The sequence below is a fragment of the Taeniopygia guttata genome, chromosome 1A (assembly GCF_048771995.1).
Source record: "Taeniopygia guttata chromosome 1A, bTaeGut7.mat, whole genome shotgun sequence".
NCBI lineage: Eukaryota > Metazoa > Chordata > Aves > Passeriformes > Estrildidae > Taeniopygia > Taeniopygia guttata.
Genome location: NC_133025.1, coordinates 45,565,267 through 45,583,750, shown reverse-complemented (window position 1 = coordinate 45,583,750; position 18,484 = coordinate 45,565,267). Strand labels below are relative to the sequence as shown.

At 35.3% G+C, this 18,484-nt stretch overlaps 1 protein-coding gene across 3 annotated transcripts in view; it reads left to right on the top strand.

Annotated features, from left to right (window-relative positions):
• Nucleotides 1-18,484, top strand: part of BLTP3B (bridge-like lipid transfer protein family member 3B) — a 47,389-nt gene that overhangs the window by 17,740 nt on the left and 11,165 nt on the right. For all 3 annotated transcript variants that reach the window (XM_012569113.5, XM_072923256.1, XM_072923257.1), the window contains 12 exons: nucleotides 722-911; nucleotides 3,906-4,046; nucleotides 4,572-4,742; nucleotides 5,987-6,167; nucleotides 7,539-7,622; nucleotides 9,751-9,933; nucleotides 10,037-10,155; nucleotides 11,889-12,030; nucleotides 12,764-12,957; nucleotides 14,855-16,353; nucleotides 16,833-17,008; nucleotides 18,311-18,447. In XM_012569113.5, coding sequence (XP_012424567.3) covers nucleotides 722-911; nucleotides 3,906-4,046; nucleotides 4,572-4,742; nucleotides 5,987-6,167; nucleotides 7,539-7,622; nucleotides 9,751-9,933; nucleotides 10,037-10,155; nucleotides 11,889-12,030; nucleotides 12,764-12,957; nucleotides 14,855-16,353; nucleotides 16,833-17,008; nucleotides 18,311-18,447 — 3,217 coding nt within the window. The remainder of the gene's footprint in view (nucleotides 1-721; nucleotides 912-3,905; nucleotides 4,047-4,571; nucleotides 4,743-5,986; nucleotides 6,168-7,538; nucleotides 7,623-9,750; nucleotides 9,934-10,036; nucleotides 10,156-11,888; nucleotides 12,031-12,763; nucleotides 12,958-14,854; nucleotides 16,354-16,832; nucleotides 17,009-18,310; nucleotides 18,448-18,484) is intronic.

Genomic DNA, 18,484 nt, shown 5'->3' with positions numbered 1-18,484 from the left:
TTTTTTTAAATAAGCAGAAAAAACCCAATAAAACAAAAAGACAGAATTTTTTAGATGTTAAAATAATATTTAATGATCAATTTTCCATACACTAATTTAAAACATTCAAAATGTATAAAATTTTTATTTTAAAATTATTTACAACAGCCTAATATTTTTTAATACTCGAATGGATGTTTATTTGCTGTAGAAGTGTAACCACCATTTAGGATGCCTTTCTTCATAGAATCAAATAATGCAAATACTTTATACTCTTTTGAATATCTGAAAGTTATTATTTTTAATGGACAAAATAATTTGGCTTATAGACATAAATACTAACTGGACTGGAATTGTCAAGTAATTAATTTAACATGAATTACTCCTTATGTATGCATAAAGAAGAGTAAGCTTTCTGCATAACGATGTAGACTGCTTTTTCTATGTATTTATAACATAATACATACATCTATGTAATTTAACATCAAAAGATTGTATTAACTGTTATACTTTGTGTAGATTTATTTTAGTCAAATATAAGCTCTTTAATTATGTAGAGATGAGGATCACAGAGTGAAAATTATTGTAAACTAGATCAAGTATATTGAGCAAAAGTTGTTAACTGTAGAATATGTTAGTAACTTCATTTATTTTAACATCTGTTTCATAATTTATTTAATCTGTTTAATTTTGTGCCCTTTCACTTGGTTTATATTTAATATGTTGGCATTTCACTTTTTAGTGAATATGGCTTTGCTGAAAAAGTGGTAGAAGGCATTTCTGTTTCTGTGAACTCCATTATAATACGGATTGGTGCAAAAGCCTTTAATGCTTCATTTGAACTTTCCCAGCTGAGAATATACAGTGTAAATGCAAACTGGGAACATGCTGACCTTAGATTTACCAGAATACAAGAAGCTCAACGTGGAGAGGTAAATAATACCTTTTACTTACTTTTTTCCCTTGTTTTTGTGGTAAAGTAGGAAGTTGAACTGCAACCTTTTACGGGGTAGAGAACATACCGTTACTGGGAATGGAGATGTTCTGTGCTCAGTAATTTCAGTTGTCCTTTAGGAGCACAAATATGTAAAAATGGTGGCTGTGAGTCAGATCAAATGGCCAATGTGGATGCTTAGGCAAGAACAAAGACCAGAGCAGGCAGGTGTATGGTTTCCCTCCTACATTCTCCAAGTGAATGACTATTCTAAAATGCAAACTGAGCCAGACTTGAAGAGTACTGAAAGAACAAAGAACGATGTATTAAATATGGAAGGATAAGAGGTTGTGCTGGTTTTGTTGTTGTTGTTATTAGTAGTAGTAATAATAATAGCAACAACAACAACAGAAATTATATTTTAAAAGTTTTAACTAGTTATTTGTTTGCTTGTGAGGGTTTGCCTTATTTGTTTGCTTGTGAGGGTTTGCCTGATAAGAATTTTTCTTTCTTTTAATACAGCAATTTAAAATGAAATTTAATCAAGTTCTTCTGCAATTATTTTCTTGGAATACCTAAATCATGTGTATATATAACAAAGTAATAGCAGTAAAGTGTATATGTTTCTACTGTCCCAGAGAATAGCACATGGAAGTGCTAGTTTGATATACACCGTTCATTTGCCTTCTCCCGGCTAAACAAAGTTAAATGTATACTGAGTGCAAGGTTGATTCTAAACGTTGTATTCAAGGAGATTTGTTTTAGCATCATACATCTGGCCAGCTTACTCCAGAGTTAAGGAGTCTGGTAGTTGATTTTTATGTCGGGAAAGAAACCTCAGGAGAATATCAGTTAAAAATACCACATAAGTAAGAAGTTGAAAACTTTTTCTGACGGTTTTCCTTTCCTACAATTTATCTGTATGCTTATGCTCCCATGTTAATGAAGTCTGAATGGGAAGAATTAAAGTTTGACTAGATGGAGTTTAGTATTGGCAGATTTTTTGATTTTGTGGTTTTTAGGAACAATTTGATTCTGAGCAGTTGACCTGTCAGAACAGAGTTTTCCTTGGGAGAGTGTTCCTTTTAGTGCAATTAATACTAGAAACAAATTTCCAGATATTACAGTGAATGATTTGTTAACAGCAAATTGTAGGAAAAGGTGAAAAACCAAAACCAATGCTGTACTTTGAAGATAACATGTGCCGAACCATATATTTAGAGCATAATTATTTAGCTTTGCACTGTAGCTACATTGTTAATACAATAAGGAATCTCCTTAGAATACTTTTAGAATCTTTTGATCACACTGCATCTCCTGTATGAGGAGATATGTACTCTGCTTTTCTGCAAAAAGTGTTTCAGGATGCTTTGCACTGTACTTTCCATCTCGCTCACTTTACGGAGTGTACCTCCTTTCCAGACACACTGGGTATGTTTTACTTAAGTCTCTGTGTATGTTCTCAGGACATAGGCTGTAAGATTTTCAAATTGACAAGAGGAGAATGACACATGAAGAATAAGTCGGATACCAAAAAAATTCTTCTGTCTTGGTCTTTACTCATGGCTGATCCTTGTTTCTTCAGAGAGTAATCATAGAATCACAGAATAATTAAGGTGGGAAAAGACCTGCAAGATCATTGAGTACAATTTTTGACCAAATGTCACCGTGCCCAGCAAACCATAGCACTAAGTACTGTGTTCAGTCATTTCTTGAAACTCTCCAGGGATGGTGACTCTTAACACTGCCCTAGGCAGTCCATTCCAATGCTTAACCACCCTTCTAGTAAATAAATTCTTCATCATGTCCCTACTTTAACCTCCTCTGGTGCAGCTTGAGGCCATTTCCTCTTGTTCTGTTGCTAGTCTTGTCTCCTGCCTGGGAGAAGAGACCAACCCCCATCTTTGTGCAATCTCCCCTCAGGCAGTTGTAGGGAGCAGTAAGGTCACTTCTGAGCCTCCTTTTCTCCAGGCTAAACATACCTATCTCCCTCAGATGCTCCTCATAAGACTTGTGCTCCAGACCCTTCACCTTCTCTGGACACGCTCCAGCCACCTCCATGTCTGTGCTGAAGTGAGGGGCCCAGAACTGAACGGTCACTCTGCCCCCAGCCTGTGACACTGCCTGCGGTTGTTGTGACCCAAGTGCAGGACCTGGCACCTGGCCTTGTTGAACATCATAAAATTGCCCTTGGCCCGTCAATCCAAACTGCCCAGATCCCTCTTCAGTGCCTTCCTACCCTCCAGCAGATCAACACTCTCTCAGCTTAGTGTTGTCTGTGAACTTCCTGAGGGGACTTGATCCCATCATCCAAATCATGTAGGAAGGAATTTTAGGTAAACTAGAATTACTGGTTTTCCCTACTGATGTCCTGTTCATTTGATGTTTTCCATGATGTTCCTGTTGGACAGTTGCTGATTTTTCTGTATTTGATTTTCAGCATCCAGCTGTACTTGATGCTCTTGTGTTATTGTTATTCTGACATTTGCTTGCTGTGTCTCCTAGAAATCCATGTAGTAGATTCAGAGCTTGTGGGATCAGCATGGCATGAAATGTGCTCAATGTTTAACTTTCTCTTCTAATTGAGATAAAACACTCCAAAAAAACCTCTCCTATCCTGTAGCTTTGCTTCCCTCCCTGCTCTTTCCTTATTTAACATTTTGAAACTAAACTACACAATATTTTTTTTCCTCTCCTAAAAGCAGCCTACTATGCAGTAACTGTGACCTTTATTTTTTTCTGAATATTTTAAATGCTTCTTGTTACCTCAGCCTGATTGGAAGTAGCTTAATATTTCTGTGACAAGCTGGGTGAGGGCTTCATGACACCTTTAGGTGGAATAACAAGTGAGTTATATTTGTTCTTGTCTGTATAGCTCCTGTGAGTTTTTGTGTACATATGTACAGATGTATACATGCACATGCACAGGATTAGGTGCAAATAAATGTCATATTGCATCAAGGTGTTTTTCTCTTTTTTTCTGTCTTTAAAGGTTTTGACTTTTAAAGAAATCAACTGGCAGATGATCAGAATAGAAGCTGATGCAATCCAGAGTTCTAAGCATGAAATAATGAGTGCTCCAGTTCGACTGATTACTAACCAATCAAAAATTAGGGTCACACTTAAAAGAAGGGTAAACTTGAATATTTGAAGTCTTATTTTATTTTTTAATTTGTAACTCATGCTCTTAATGCATACATGTACATAGTAATGGTTTTAAATTTAGGCCATATTGAATGTAGAATTCCCTGAGCTACATTTATAATAACATGTAACTGGTAAGACTGTAGAGTTTACAAGAAATACTACAGGCAAATTTTGAAAATGAAGACTTTATATAGGTCCCATTAATAAGATAGTTTGATCTGCAGAGTTTTGTTTATGATGATGCTCATTGTTTTATCTCTCTAGATTCTGGTAATATTTACATTACTTACATTTAGAGAAATGCAGCAGTTTAATATCTGATGCATGCCAAATACATAGAGTGAAGCATAAATATACTGTGTCTTAGGGACTTCTTAGTTAATAAGAGGAATCAAATTTAAAATAAAAAATGTTTATTATTGCTTTTTGCACAAAGCTTTTCTTTACCCTATGTATTTAATATAAGAAATAGAAGTACTTAGTTCAACTTCTTTAAATTTTTATTTTACAGTTAAAAGATTGTAATGTTGTGGCATCCAAACTGGTTCTGATTCTGGATGATTTGCTGTGGGTTTTGACTGATTCCCAATTGAAAGCCATGGTGCAGTATGCCAAATCTCTTAGTGAAGCCATAGAGAAATCAGCAGAACAGAGGAAAAGCCTAGCTTCTGAAACAGCCCAGGTATGAGAATTGATTGTCTCACTATATCATTATCAGGTGTTCTACAGCACAACACAGTGTGGTTAGTTGTGTTAATTTGTTTTAGAGAATGTTCAGTTACTCATTTTCATTCAGCTGTATATCTTAAATTATACTGGGAATTAATCATAGTTGAAAATGGTCTTTATTTTGCAAGATTTTGTGTACTGATGTTAACTGCAGAAAATAAAAGTAGTTCTATTTCTTTATTCATGTGCAGAGTGTTTAGACTTCTGTATTTACTTAACTCTTTATTGACTGTTCAGTAAATTTGTTCTCCAAATATTTTATGGTTATGAGTTTAAATAATTAAGACACATTAAAGTAACCTTAATGTGGGGGTAGATATGCTTACTATAATGATTTAAAGTGCTTGTCCAGCTTGTTCTCATATTACTGAAAAATTAGCTTTTATTAAGAGTTTACCTTCATGCAGCTCTTGTTGGAATATATAGTGAAAACCAATTCTACTTTAAATATATTTCTGCTGGCATATCTGTGCTGTTGATGCTGCATGTAAATTTTGGTATTCTTCAGCACATAGTGCACGCTAGACCAGCAGGACTTTGTGAGGGTTGAGGGGAGGCACCTTTTCTTGTCTGTGAAGAAGGAGGATAAGTACACTTATAGAAGATAAGTGCTATAAAATAAAACATGATTGATTACTGAGTACAGTCAGTTGTAGAGAATATCTTAGAGTAAAGCCAATGTACTGTAACAGGGAGTTCAGTTCTTTTGCTGGCCCTGATGCCTTATGCTGTGATGTGAAGATTTAACAATAGCATGGTTACCTGCTCTTGAGCAGGGAGGTTCTGATTCTTCAATGCCCTGTACTTGCATCTCACCTCTTCTCTATCACTGGCACTGACTCATGTTCAACCCTATCATGATGTAGCTTGAGGAACTAAATAAGCAGAAAGGACCCCACTGTTAGTTCCCTGAACAGCTTGCAACAAAAGTTAGAAAAATACCAGTGCTGTGAGTGATGGGGTGTAAGGAAGTGGGAGGAATGAGGAGAATGGGGGGGTGCCCTGGCAGTGCAGTACAGTGCACACATCTATTAACTCAGCTTTATTCTAAAAGAGTACACTTAAATCTCAGTAATGATCCAAGGGGGAATGCATATAATGCAGATTTTTCAAATGCCTGTTTTGCGTAAAGAGACATATGCTTGAAAGAAACAATAAACATTATAAATTTATGTGATTGACTAAATATTTTTTCAGATCTCTGCCCCTGCACCCAGCTCCCAGCAGGTGAAAGCTCACCAGACAACAGCAGCACCTGATCAAAACGATGCAATAGTAAAATTATTTAATGATTTTGATGTTAAGGAAACTTCTTATCACTTAGTAATTTCCCACTTGGACCTACATATATGTGATGATATCCATTCTAAAGAAAGAGGTACTTTTTTTTTTTTTTAAGTTTCATGTCTGTGAATCATAATGATCTTCAGGGTAGATATTTTGAGGAATACAATAATGAGAAAATAATAATACAATAAAGTCAAGAGACTTTAATTTAGAGGAATAGGTAGAATTGTCTCCAGTATCTATGGACTCATGTAAAGCTATTTAGGTAGCTCTGTTAGGACAGCATCTCATTAATAAATGTAATTATTTTAGAATCAGTGCAAAACCTAAGTGCTGGTAGCTTCTATGCTTTTTCTGTCTTCTAGGAACTTATTCTATCAGTCTGATTGTTACTGCTGGGTTTTTTTCTTTTATAAGTTAACTGGGTTATGACGAATGCAGTGGCAACATTTTTGTGGCTTGAAGGGGTCGCTATACGAGCTGTTTCTTTAATACTCTTACAAATGCAAACTAATAAAAGAGCAGTCCTCTTTCTGTTACTAATTTAGACAATTTGATATGGTCTGCAGCACATGGAAAGAAGGGAACAAGTGTCCTGTGACCTCAAAATTTTGTGTGTAAATCTTGTACTGCTTCTTTTTAACAAAAGCCTATTGCATGTAGTCACATTTAGAATCAGAAAAAAACGAAGATAAATAAGGGCATTTTTTCATGCCTTTCAAAAGTGATCATAGGAAGTGAGATATTACTGTATATCTATTCATTGAAAATTTTATGGAAATATACAAGGTCTACTATAATACTAGTCACTGAAAAATTTATGGAAACGTACAAGGTCTGCTGAAGAAGAATATGAAAAACGTAGGGTTTAACAAAAATGTATTTCCTTGGTTAGGGAAGACACTTTCAGAACAGCAGAGCATAAGGTTCACTGGCTGGAGATGTATTTCCTTACGTGCAGTGTATCTACATTGTATCCTAGTGAGATCTTTTTATTGGTCCTTTATTTTTGGCCATGGAGTTTAAATTCAACAGTGGAAAAAGTGAGAAGAGAAGATTCTCAGAAGACCCCTTCACTGCAATATTTGTCAAATAAAATTATATTATGTAGCATTCTTGAAAGTAAATGTTGACTTCAAAGACTGATCATAATCATATATTCAGTGTAAAAAGTTTTGTTTCAGAAAAACTGCAGTAATGTGTTTTCAAGATGTTGTCTTTTAGTAGCATTGAAAACAGCACACAATTTGTAAGTAATGACTGAGTACAGAATTCTGCAAGCTGATCTTTAGAAACCAGTGAAGACTATCTAAATGAAAATTTTGAGGGAAGATAATGAAGTTGTAAGGAGAGACAGTAACGGGAAGAAAGTAGGTGTTAGGTGTTTAAAGGATTACAGCAGCATGAGAGCTAACATGCTGAATGCAATGTCTACAGGGCCAAACACTGTTTTGTTTTACAGACCCAAACAGGCGTGTTACAGGAGGGGCCATGCAGCTTTCCTTCAGCTATTTGACAGTGGACTATTATCCATTTCACAAAGCAGGTATGAAAGTAAGCATTTTATGAATTACCTGTGACTGTCTTGTTTGAAAGCTAAAAAAATTTGTGTGTACATGTATACAGCTTGGATAGTTGTGCTCAAACCATTTGAAAATGCACCTTTTTACTTCCTTCTATATGTAAAAACAAACAACAAAAGCAACAATCTGGGAACCAATTGAATTTCTGTGAATGAGCTGTTGTAGTCCAAATGCTTTTCACTGTTTTGTTTGGTCAACAAAACAATATTTTCACATTTCTGACATGAAGAGAATTTTGTGTTGACAGAGGAAGGCAGTATTGCATATTGAGAATTCATTAATTGGATAGTAACATGAATCAATCTGTTAGATTTTTTCATGTATAGAAAACTATCATTTTATGTCCATTTCCAACCAGTGTTTTGCTTTTTTTCGTTATTTTGCTGAACAAGAATCTCAGTGTGTAGAGGTTCATTTGGGTAGCCTTTTGTTAAGAAGTGTACTAAAAAAATGTTAGCAATTTCCAAAGTGTTTCTTAAAAATAAAACATTCCTCACTAATAATTTCTAGTAGAAATCTAAAAAATTTAAAAGAAAATACATTACAAAGCATGCAACAACAAAACAGGGTGTGATCATCTTCCTAATCAGATGGTCTGGAGGAGAAATCCACAACATCATCATTCGTGTTAGTCCGTCCTCTACTCCCAGCCTGTAAACAGTCAGTTGACTGGTGATCCATCCCAATGCTGAGCTCCATCTGTTCCCACCGGTCTTGCCCTGCATGCCCTCTTGTGCTCCCTAAAAGCCTGTGTTCATCCCCTGCAGTGTTTCAGTTGTGTGTGCTCTTGCCACGTGTCTACGATCCTAATGAGATCACAGCCATGCAACTGCATACAGGAGTGTGGTTGCCTTGCTCCCACATGGTGCTGCATGTGTTCATGTACTTCAGAGAGGCAGTTACCCAAACTGGCTTCCCAGAAGGCGTGTTAGGGCTTTCCCTATGGTGTTGCTAACAAAGTCCTGTAGGTCCTTCAGAGTCTATGTGCATGTGCTTGGAGTAAGCCGATGTTGCTAGCCCGATTTTAAAGAATCCCAATATCATGGGCTTCAGTCTAATGCATCTTTGTCCTTTTGTTCCCTTTCTGTTTTTCTCCTGTTCCTTTATCTTCTTCCTTAGCTATAAAAATGATAATAACTTCTCAAAGATAACTGTGAAAAAGGGTGGGGGAAAATGTCATCTCTTGTGATAGGTGCCAGCCTAAAAGTGTATTTAATACTGCAATATTTGCATTTATACTTAAAATGGCTTTTTTTTCCCCAAAATAATTTTCCTATTTTAATACCAAACATATTTGCTTATCCCCAGTATAAGTATCCAAAAACTCATTAAGTCCCAAATACAGGAAATTTTCACATGGTAGTATTTAAACAGTGATGTACCAACTGATAGAAGTTATTTGTTATTGCATCCATATTATTGAACAGGTTAGTAGAATGTCTTTACAGGGACTACTTGATACTTGAAAGTATCACTTCTTTCAGAGGTTTGAGTGCTTGGCCAACAGAAACATGTTGGAATTGAAAGCAAGAACAAAAGAATTTCCAGTGGGATTGATTTTTAAGGCTGTGTGTGCTGCAGCACTTCTTGAACTTACCATGTTGTTTGTGTGCCATAAAGGTGCTAGAGAACCAAGACAAAAAGAATACATTTCTGGAAAGGGACCAGGAACTTCTTAGGACACAGTTCTGGCAGGAAAGATAAGCTTGGAAAAAGTGAGCATGAGAACATCGTTCTGCTACTTGCTCTCACTTTTTTTTCAATTGAACATTTTTTTGCATGTTCTCACATATGACATTAATGTGTCGTAAGATTTCTCTGAACTGAAAATACTCAATGGTGTTTTGAGTGTTAGTGGTGTTATAAGGCAGCTGGCAATGCTATATTCTGAGTGATTTCGTAAAGTGCTGAGATTTGGTTTATGGAATATAACTTCTGTTTAATGTCTGGTATGACTGCTCTTGTTCTATAATTACAGCATGCAATGAGCTTATAGTTTGAAAAATACTTGTGAGATAGTGGAAAGTTGTTATGCTGTTAAAAGCAAAATTTCAAATGAGCTAATATTTTCCCCATTTCTCTTATTTGCAGGAGACAGCTGTGATCACTGGATGCATTATAGTGATGCCACTAAAACCAGAAGTGGATGGGCCAAAGAATTATTAAATGAATTCAAAAGCAATGTTGAATTGCTTAAGCAGGCTGTGAAGGATCAAGTAATAGATTCTCCTCCCAAATCACCACCTGCTGTATCTCCTCAGAACCTACAAACAGGTATTTTGTTTACATCACTAATTCTCTACTTCCATGAAATATTAAAATTATGAAAAAATAAAACTCTTCTTTTTAATGATTCCATCATTATTCTTTCTTACAGGCAAGGAACAGATGCCAAAAGGAACATCTAGAGCTTCCTCTGTATCTCCCCAACAACCAAAGGGCAAACTGATGTCTAGTCCTATTGTGGTTAGACTTGCAGATTTTGATATATATCAGGTACATTTCTTTAAGTTAGTAAAACTGGGGCAGCTCCACCCTTGACTGTTATGTAACTGTGGTTTTTAAGGGACAGTATGAAGCCCATTGAAATTAATGAGACTTTCCATTCATTATTGCAGTAGACCTTTATGGACCTGCTTTTGCTTTTTTAAAATTGTGATCCTATCACAATTATGTGTTGGATCTAAGTTCTGTTGTTCTCCAAATTATGAATTTGGAATTCAAATTTAATCTTTTCATTGTACTATCTTCTGTGCCTAATATTTTAATATTTTTTTAATATCGTGCTTTTCTTATTGTTATATTTTTGAAAGTATATTAAAAGCTGTTATGAGGTTTTATTAAGTTTTAAAATCTTTTTCCAGCCACTCCTCCTCCAATGATATTTTGAGCAGACACTTACCATTTCCATCCCCCTCTCCTTTGTTAGAATGAGTAGTTTTAGTTGCTGGTTGTTGTCCAGATTGACTGTTCTGAGCCAAGTGAAATAGAGGAGTGTGTCTCCATTAGGCAGAATGGTAGTGATATGGAACGATCTACTCTAAGTTTCAGGTCCTAACAAAAATGTTTAGTGTGTGTCATTGTGATTTCTGCTTGCTCTTTTTCCAATTTCCAACACTTTTCTGCCATATTGCTTCTGGTGTTGTGGGATATTGCAGATTGTTGCTAGGAGCATTCATCTAGATCTGATGTGGTTTTGTACTATTGTTTTGTATTGTTCATGTTTCCATTTGCCTTCTGCTCTTGTCTCCTCCTCTCTACACAAACACATTTTCAGTTTTTAAATTGTCCTTATTTCTGTGCAATTTCCTAAAAGCTATTTTTCTAAATAGATAATTTTACTTGAATTTTTGTGTCTGTTAATGCAGATATGTTTGCCTCTTGAAAACAGCTGCACAAAGTGAAGCAGGCTTATAAAGGTCATGTATTCATTCTTTTCAGTGACATTCTAGTAGTGTCATCATATATTCAATATTAATACATTGGGTAATTTCAAACTAGCAGCTTGACTTACTGTTGAATGGAAAAAATTGGTTTTGGCAATATACTTTTTAAACTAGGTCACATTCAATGAAATTTAAGGTCAAATATATATCAAATGTTGATTTCATAATTTACATTATAAGGAAACAGAAATGGAGATTACTGTTCCATATCATCTTGAGTCTCCTGTGAAGCATATTCATATGAAATGCAGGCTTATCTAAGCATACACATCTCTGCCAGGTGCAAGCTGAACACCTTGATTCACACACAGTTTGAAAGTTGGCCTGTGTATTAGAATTTGTTCTTTGACAATACAAGAACTACCTAACGTGTGCAATAAACTTATCTAGCTTGTCTATCCCTTATCTAGACTGTATGGAAATACACTCCATCCAAGCATAAATTCTTAAACAGGAGCTGTAGTATTTGCAATAAAAAATAAGATCATTCTAGGCTTCTGCTGAACACCTTTGAAAGTGACCTGCTGCCTCTTGCCTCGTACAAAGGAAGGGGAGCTGGTACCTTTAAGACCATTTTCTTGTGAAACTCTTCTATGCGAGTCATTTCTGCTTCAAGGCAGTAAAGTGTTTGTCACTGTCAGCACGTTGTGTTGTGTTGTTTGGGGGCTTACACCCAAGGGCAGTGGAATGTTACCTTACTAGGGATAGTACCATGCAACTACAAATGCTTAATCATTCATAAAAATGTAATGTGTTAATGAAATAATCTTTTATCATTTACAGGTTTCAACAGCAGACCAGTGTCGTTCTTCCCCTAAAGCTCTGATCTCTTGCAATAAAAAGTCACTTTATCTTCCACCAGAAATGCCAGCTATTCATATTGAATTCACTGAATATTACTACCCAGATGGAAAAGACTTTCCTAGTAAGATTTTTTTTTTTTTACTGATGCTTAAATTTTGTGTGTTACTTTCACCTTTGTGAAGCTTAAAGCTTGGAAATAGGTAATGGCTTTCTAAAATCGATAGAGTACAAGACTGCTCCATTTCCACAGTGCTTGCTCCTGACAAACTCCTATTAATACTGTTTTTTATAAACATGGTTGTTCAGTCTGAAATCACTTGCAGCATTTTTACTGGCACATGAATTATTCATTCTCCAACATCCACACATTGTTTCTGCAATTTCATTGTCTGACTACAAGAAAGGACTTCAACACTTGCAACAATACCTAAAATGCAATGAAGAGCTGCTGGAGTTATTTGTAGGAATGTGTTTTGTGGCTGACCTTGTTTTATATACAGAAATGTTAGTGGATTACTTGGGGATGAAACTTGAGGACAGCAAATTTCCGTATTTGGGGTCTTCCCTTTCCTCTGTAATTAGAATATTCTCCCTATTTCTTCAGATTTAATTCTATTCTTAGTTTTTTTACACTCAAAAATTCAGTTACTTTATTGGAGTGAGAGAAAGAAGCATCACTTCAGGTATCTCCTAACAATTAATTCCTCGTTGAGACTGAAGGACTGGGTTTCTGTTCTTTCTCTGCTGAAAAGTACTGGTGAAAATGTAAGTTTGCAATAATGTAAAAACCAAAGAAAACACAACCCATAAACATTTTACTTATTCTCATGGTTTCATTTTCTTTTCTCTTTTAGTTCCATGTCCAAATTTGTATGGCCAGCTGAATGCTTTACAATTCACTCTGGATCAGAGAAGTATTCTTTGGCTAAACCAGTTTGTGTTGGATTTGAAACAGAGTCTTATTCAGTTCATGGCCATGTACAAGTTAAATGACAATTCAAAATCAGATGAACATGTTGATGTGAGAGTGGATGGACTAATGTTAAAGGTATGCTGTCATTGAGTAGGGGTTTTGTGGTTCCTTGGAAGACTATTTCTTTTATTCTCTTACAAATACCTAAATGAATGAAAAAACGCTCTGCAGAATATGGTTGTTTGAAGACAGACAACTTGTTTCCTGTACTCCTTCATGTCCTGGTATTTTGGTTTGGGTATTTTGGTTTTGTATTGAAGACCTGAGTGGGAATACTAACAAATTATTTCCCTTTGGTCAGCAAAATTGACATAGCAGACCTAAAAAGACATTGAGCACTAAAGTAAAACAAGAAGTGAAAAATTAATATTTGTACTCTATATTAATGCAAGGGCCCTCCCTTGTTCTTGTGGTTGTATTATATGAAAGCTCTTTTGTCTTGTTGGTGAATGCCCTAGAGTAAAGAAAGCAGTTCATCTGAAGGTCTATTTCTTTCTCCAAAACCCATTCTCATAATTTTCTGTTTCATGCTGGCTGTTGCTGTAATTCAGGTACATATGAGTTCTCTGTATGCTTATTCCAGAGGAGTAATGCTTCTTAATGCAGCTGAACATCAAATTTTTGCTTCCCTTGTCTTCTCCTTTGTAAAAAAAAAAAGGATTATTGATCAGATAAATTTCCCATCCATCCCCTGTTTGCATTGGGTATTGCATTGTATGGTTTCCAAGGTTCAGAGGTGAACAAAATGAGTCTTTTCAGTGGTGCCCACAGGAGAGGTTTCAAGGGTTCTAAAAAGTCAGCATATGGAGAGATGGTTATTTTTCTAAGCTGTTGTTACATTCTTAATGGAACTTTACATGGACGTAGTTTGTACGGAATAGAAGCGGTTATTAAGAGCAAACAACTGGAAATCTGCAAATATAGATTGATCTGATATTGAATTAATAGATGTGAATAGCCTACTAATCTATAAGAGGATAAAAGTATTCTTACATCCCTCAAACCTTGATTTATATTAATTATGTCATCCCTGTATTAACAGCATTATTTTTATTCTAGCAAATGATTAATTGATGTTTACATATCATATAGTTAATTATTTTATTTAGTTATTATCTCTGAGTCTGTGTATTTTAATGAAGACGCTTCATAACTCTTTTCTTTGTGTCTTTAGGGATGATTTTTTACTCCTACTTTCTAGATTCAGAATGGAGATATTGTGATAGAAGGCAGGGTCACTGATACTAGCAAAACTAGAGTGGCCAACGTTCATGTTAACAATTTAAGATTCAGGATTTGGCATAAAATAAGTTTACTTTAAAATGTACACTAAAAATATGCAAGTTAAATACAGTGTGCTGAACTATTTGATGTTCTTTAGTAGTTGAGGTATACTATTATTTTCCTGATGAAACAAATGTATTATGATTATCAGATAATTGTCAAAAATACCTGATCTGTATTCTGCAGTCTTAATAATATTAGCTGCATTGGCACATCTAACTGCTTGTGTCTTAACAAAGAAATAAAACACTGTTGTACTCTGTGTGGTGAAAAAACCTATCTGACACACCAGATTGAACTCCAAATTATAATTCTCTGTTTTTCAACGATGTAAATTTTGGAAACACTTTAAGAAACCTTCTACCAAGCTGCTTGAGTTAAGGAAATGAGCCACTTCAGCCTAATATAGCTGAACTAAATTTAAGACCTTCATATAAGAAAAGTCTGAGACCCTTATGTTTTTGTACAAATATTGATGCCACAGCATCCTTCTTAAAAATGAGAGAGAACATAAATCTAATCTGTGAGCCCAGCTTATCCCTGTTCTGTTTCACTGTACTTGATTTCTCATAAAACTATAATTATATTCCTTTGTATCAACTGTCATGGCTATTATTTTGTTTCTTTAATTGTATACCTTCTTAACCTACATATTTTTATCTTGAAAAAATGTATTTCTCCCTTGCAGATCATCATCCCATTTGAAAACAAACCTGAAATTCATAAAGATCAACCTCGTGCACTTTCCATTCAAAGTTCAGAGATGATTGCTACAAATACCAGATGCTCACCAAACTGCAGACACTCTGATCTAGAAGTTTTGTTTCAGAACTTCAAGGATTCCAAATTTTTCAGCAGAACTTTCACCACTTTTCCTAAGTCCCCAAAAAATTTTAATCTTTTGCATCCAATTTTCCAGAGACACGCTCATGAACAAGATACCAAAATGCATGATGTTTATAAAGGTTATATCATCCCAGAATTGAATAAATATGCATTAAAGACATCTGCAGCTACTGATGTTTGGGCTGTGCATTTTTCCCAGTTTTGGATAGATTACGAAGGAGCAAAAAGTGGGAAAGGACGGCCAATAAACTTTGTGGACTCGTTCCCGCTTTCACTTTGGATTTGCCAGCCAATAAGATTTGCAAAGTCACAAAAAGAGCTTGTATCCTGTAGTCAAACAGCCTTGAACATTCCAAAAAGTGAGTCTAGTGATCTCTCTAATAGACTGCAACGTAAGAAACTTCTAAAGGAGTATTACAGCAGTGAGACGGAACCCTTGACCAATGGCATTCAAATGTCTGAGACTTCAGGAGTGCTTTCTGAAAACTCTTCCTCTGATGCAGACGTACATGTTCTTGTCCATGTTCAAAAACATGTAAGCGTGCAGATAAATCACTACCAGTATCTTTTTTTGCTGTTTCTCCATGAATCTCTTGTATTGCTCCTGGAAAACTTAAGGAAGGACGTAGAGGCAGTGACAGGAAAACCTGCAAAGCAAACAGATGTCTGCATTGGGATTCTACTGAAAAGTGCAGAAGTAGCCTTACTGCTCCATCCAGTGACTCAGGGAAACCCTTGTAAATCTCCTGGTGAGGAAGAAGGAAGTCCCGTGGCATCAGAACTCTCCCCTGTGGGAAATGGGGAAACTCTTACTTCAGAGAGTAAATTAGTTGGTAGTAAGATAGTGGAAGCTGGTATTACTGATTTTGGTTATGTAAATGACTGCAAGCCTCTGAATGCGGAAGTTAATAAAGGAATTTTAATAGATCCTCTTTTGTTTAAATCAGACAGTAATACGGATTTTCAGAAAGCAATGTCATTTTCTGATGATGCATCAGATAAAGGTTTGGGAGATACAAGTGAAGGAGGAAGCAGTGGACTTTTTAGTAGAAGTGATTCAGAAGAGGTCTGTGGACCTCTAAGTGAGAAAAGTAGTTTGAATCCTAGGGATTCGGTGTCCATTCTAAATAAGAGAGAAGATTCTACTGAATTTTTCATTGATAAGGAGGATGACAGAAACATATTCTCAAATAAGTTAAATGAACAGGAAGGCACAACTGAAGGCTGTCCTAACCAAGTCGCTGACTTGGAAACAGAAACTACCTTAGAATCTGAAGAGCTTGAAATCAACAAAGACAAAGTGGCTTCAGTTAAAATGTTTGCATCCCAGTCTTCTTCAAGGTATAGAAAATTAATACTAAAACAGTTTTCCTACTCTTTGAAAATATTTAGAAATCTTGTTGACCACAGACTTCTAGTACTTTCAGCAGCCAGGAAGGGAACATCTTAAGAGTTAGACTTGATGGTCCTTCCAACTCAGGCTGTTCTGTGGTTTTGTGTTCTAATAGATGAAAATTTTTTAAGTATGTAAAAAAGTTATGCAGTATCCAGCATTCAGTGAAAGTTAAAATAAAGTGTTAGTTAATTGATTTAAACTATTTACTTTTAGTTAAAATATTAGGAAATATGTATTGAGAGAAGTATTGACATAAATACCTAGATGAATATATGTTTCTACATTTACCTCTTCTTGTCAAAGGATTATTGAATAATCAGACTTTTTCATTTATATCTTGCTTGGTTTAGAGGAATTTTAAAAGTAACTTCTATGTATTATTTAATTTAAATAATAATTTCATCATATCTTTATATTTTAAAAGTGCTAAGCCTAAGGAACGCTACTCATCCAACCTCCCTGCATTCTCTGTTTCTTACAAAAATATGAAGAGAAGTCCATCACAAGTCTCTCTGGATACCATCTCTATTGATAGTATGATGCTAGAGGATCATTTGATAGAGAGTGATGGAAGTGATAGTCAGAGCTTTCTGGAGAAAGGTAAGCAGGTTTAACAAAATATTTTTAAGCAATCATGAAACTGTTGTTTGTTATTAAAGTCATGCTCAAAAGGATTCTAGTCCAGCAAATCCTGGATACTTTACAGGACTATTTCTGTTACCTTCATCAGTAATATCAAGTGTATTCACCATTTAGAATTTCAGGGGAAAGCAGTAATATGCTCTACTTTAGCAGGACTATTTAATTTTAACTCTGCTTAATTTTCCTCTCTTAAGGAAAGTAAGAGCATTGAAGTGCTTTTTTGCAAATCTGAATTAGGCAGAACTTGTTCCTTGCTATGCTTGAAAGCAACTGCTTTGGCTGCAATACCTACAGGTTGGAGCCTGAATCAGTCTTTCACTTGAAGTGGTAAAGAAGCTTTCATTTTAGAAGTGGATGAAAAAGAAATGAGTTTTCTCTAATACTCACCATGCTAATTACCAGGCAGACAGATAGTCTCCTTGCAGCTCCTTTCCCAAGTATTGACTGTCTAATAGCAGGTATTTGTCCAATTTTTGCTCATCTGTGTATATACTGATGAAATAATTTTCCCATGTCAGGAAATAAAATAAGAAAACCTTATTGCTACCTCTTTTTTGATAATTCTAATTTGCATAAGACTAGGTTTTTTTTCTGTGGGAATTCTTTTCAGTCTAGAGCAATAATGAGAAGACTGCTTCACTTGCAAGCCTGTTATATATTTGAATTGTAGGAGTATTCCTGCATATGCTTATGTGGGAGTATGCCATGAAAATAATACATGAAATTTCCATTTTAAATAACCTTTATATGTCTTTTTAGCTTGTTAAACTATTTAACTGCAGGTTAAATATCTATGCTTTCCAGTTGTCAAGGAAACACTATCTTGATTGCTCTAATGAACATATATGTAGCTTCTCTAAGTATACAAGCATCTGCTCTAAAGGCACTGTGCAGTATTTTAGACACACAGCTTGGAATTTTTTTTTCTGGCTGGATTGCATTTATATTATTTGATTTGGAAACCTAAAAAATACCTTCACAGTTTTTTTAACAATGCATGTAGAGTGCTGTTTTGGTTTTGTCACTATATCCTGCTTTAATTTTGATTAGCATCTAGAACTTTGAACTTTTGATAACTTTTGATAACAGGAATGGATTTGGCAGTTCAGTTATAAATATTTGCTTAAAAAGCCACTCAACTCATGTTAAAAACAATTGAATGTGTGCATTCACTAACAGATACTGACTTTATTCATAATGTAGGAGTGATTCAGATAATGCTATGCTAACTTTGCATTTTTTCTGATGTATATTTGGAAGGTATTACATCCACAAACTATCAAAGCCCATCAGAAAATGTCCACGAAGGAGGCACAGTGATGGAAAATTGTGATGGGTCATCTCCAGATGCTATGAGTGCTGCTTCAGAAAATACCCATGAGACTATTGAAGAAATGGTAATATTATTGTATTCCATTAGAATACATTCTTCTG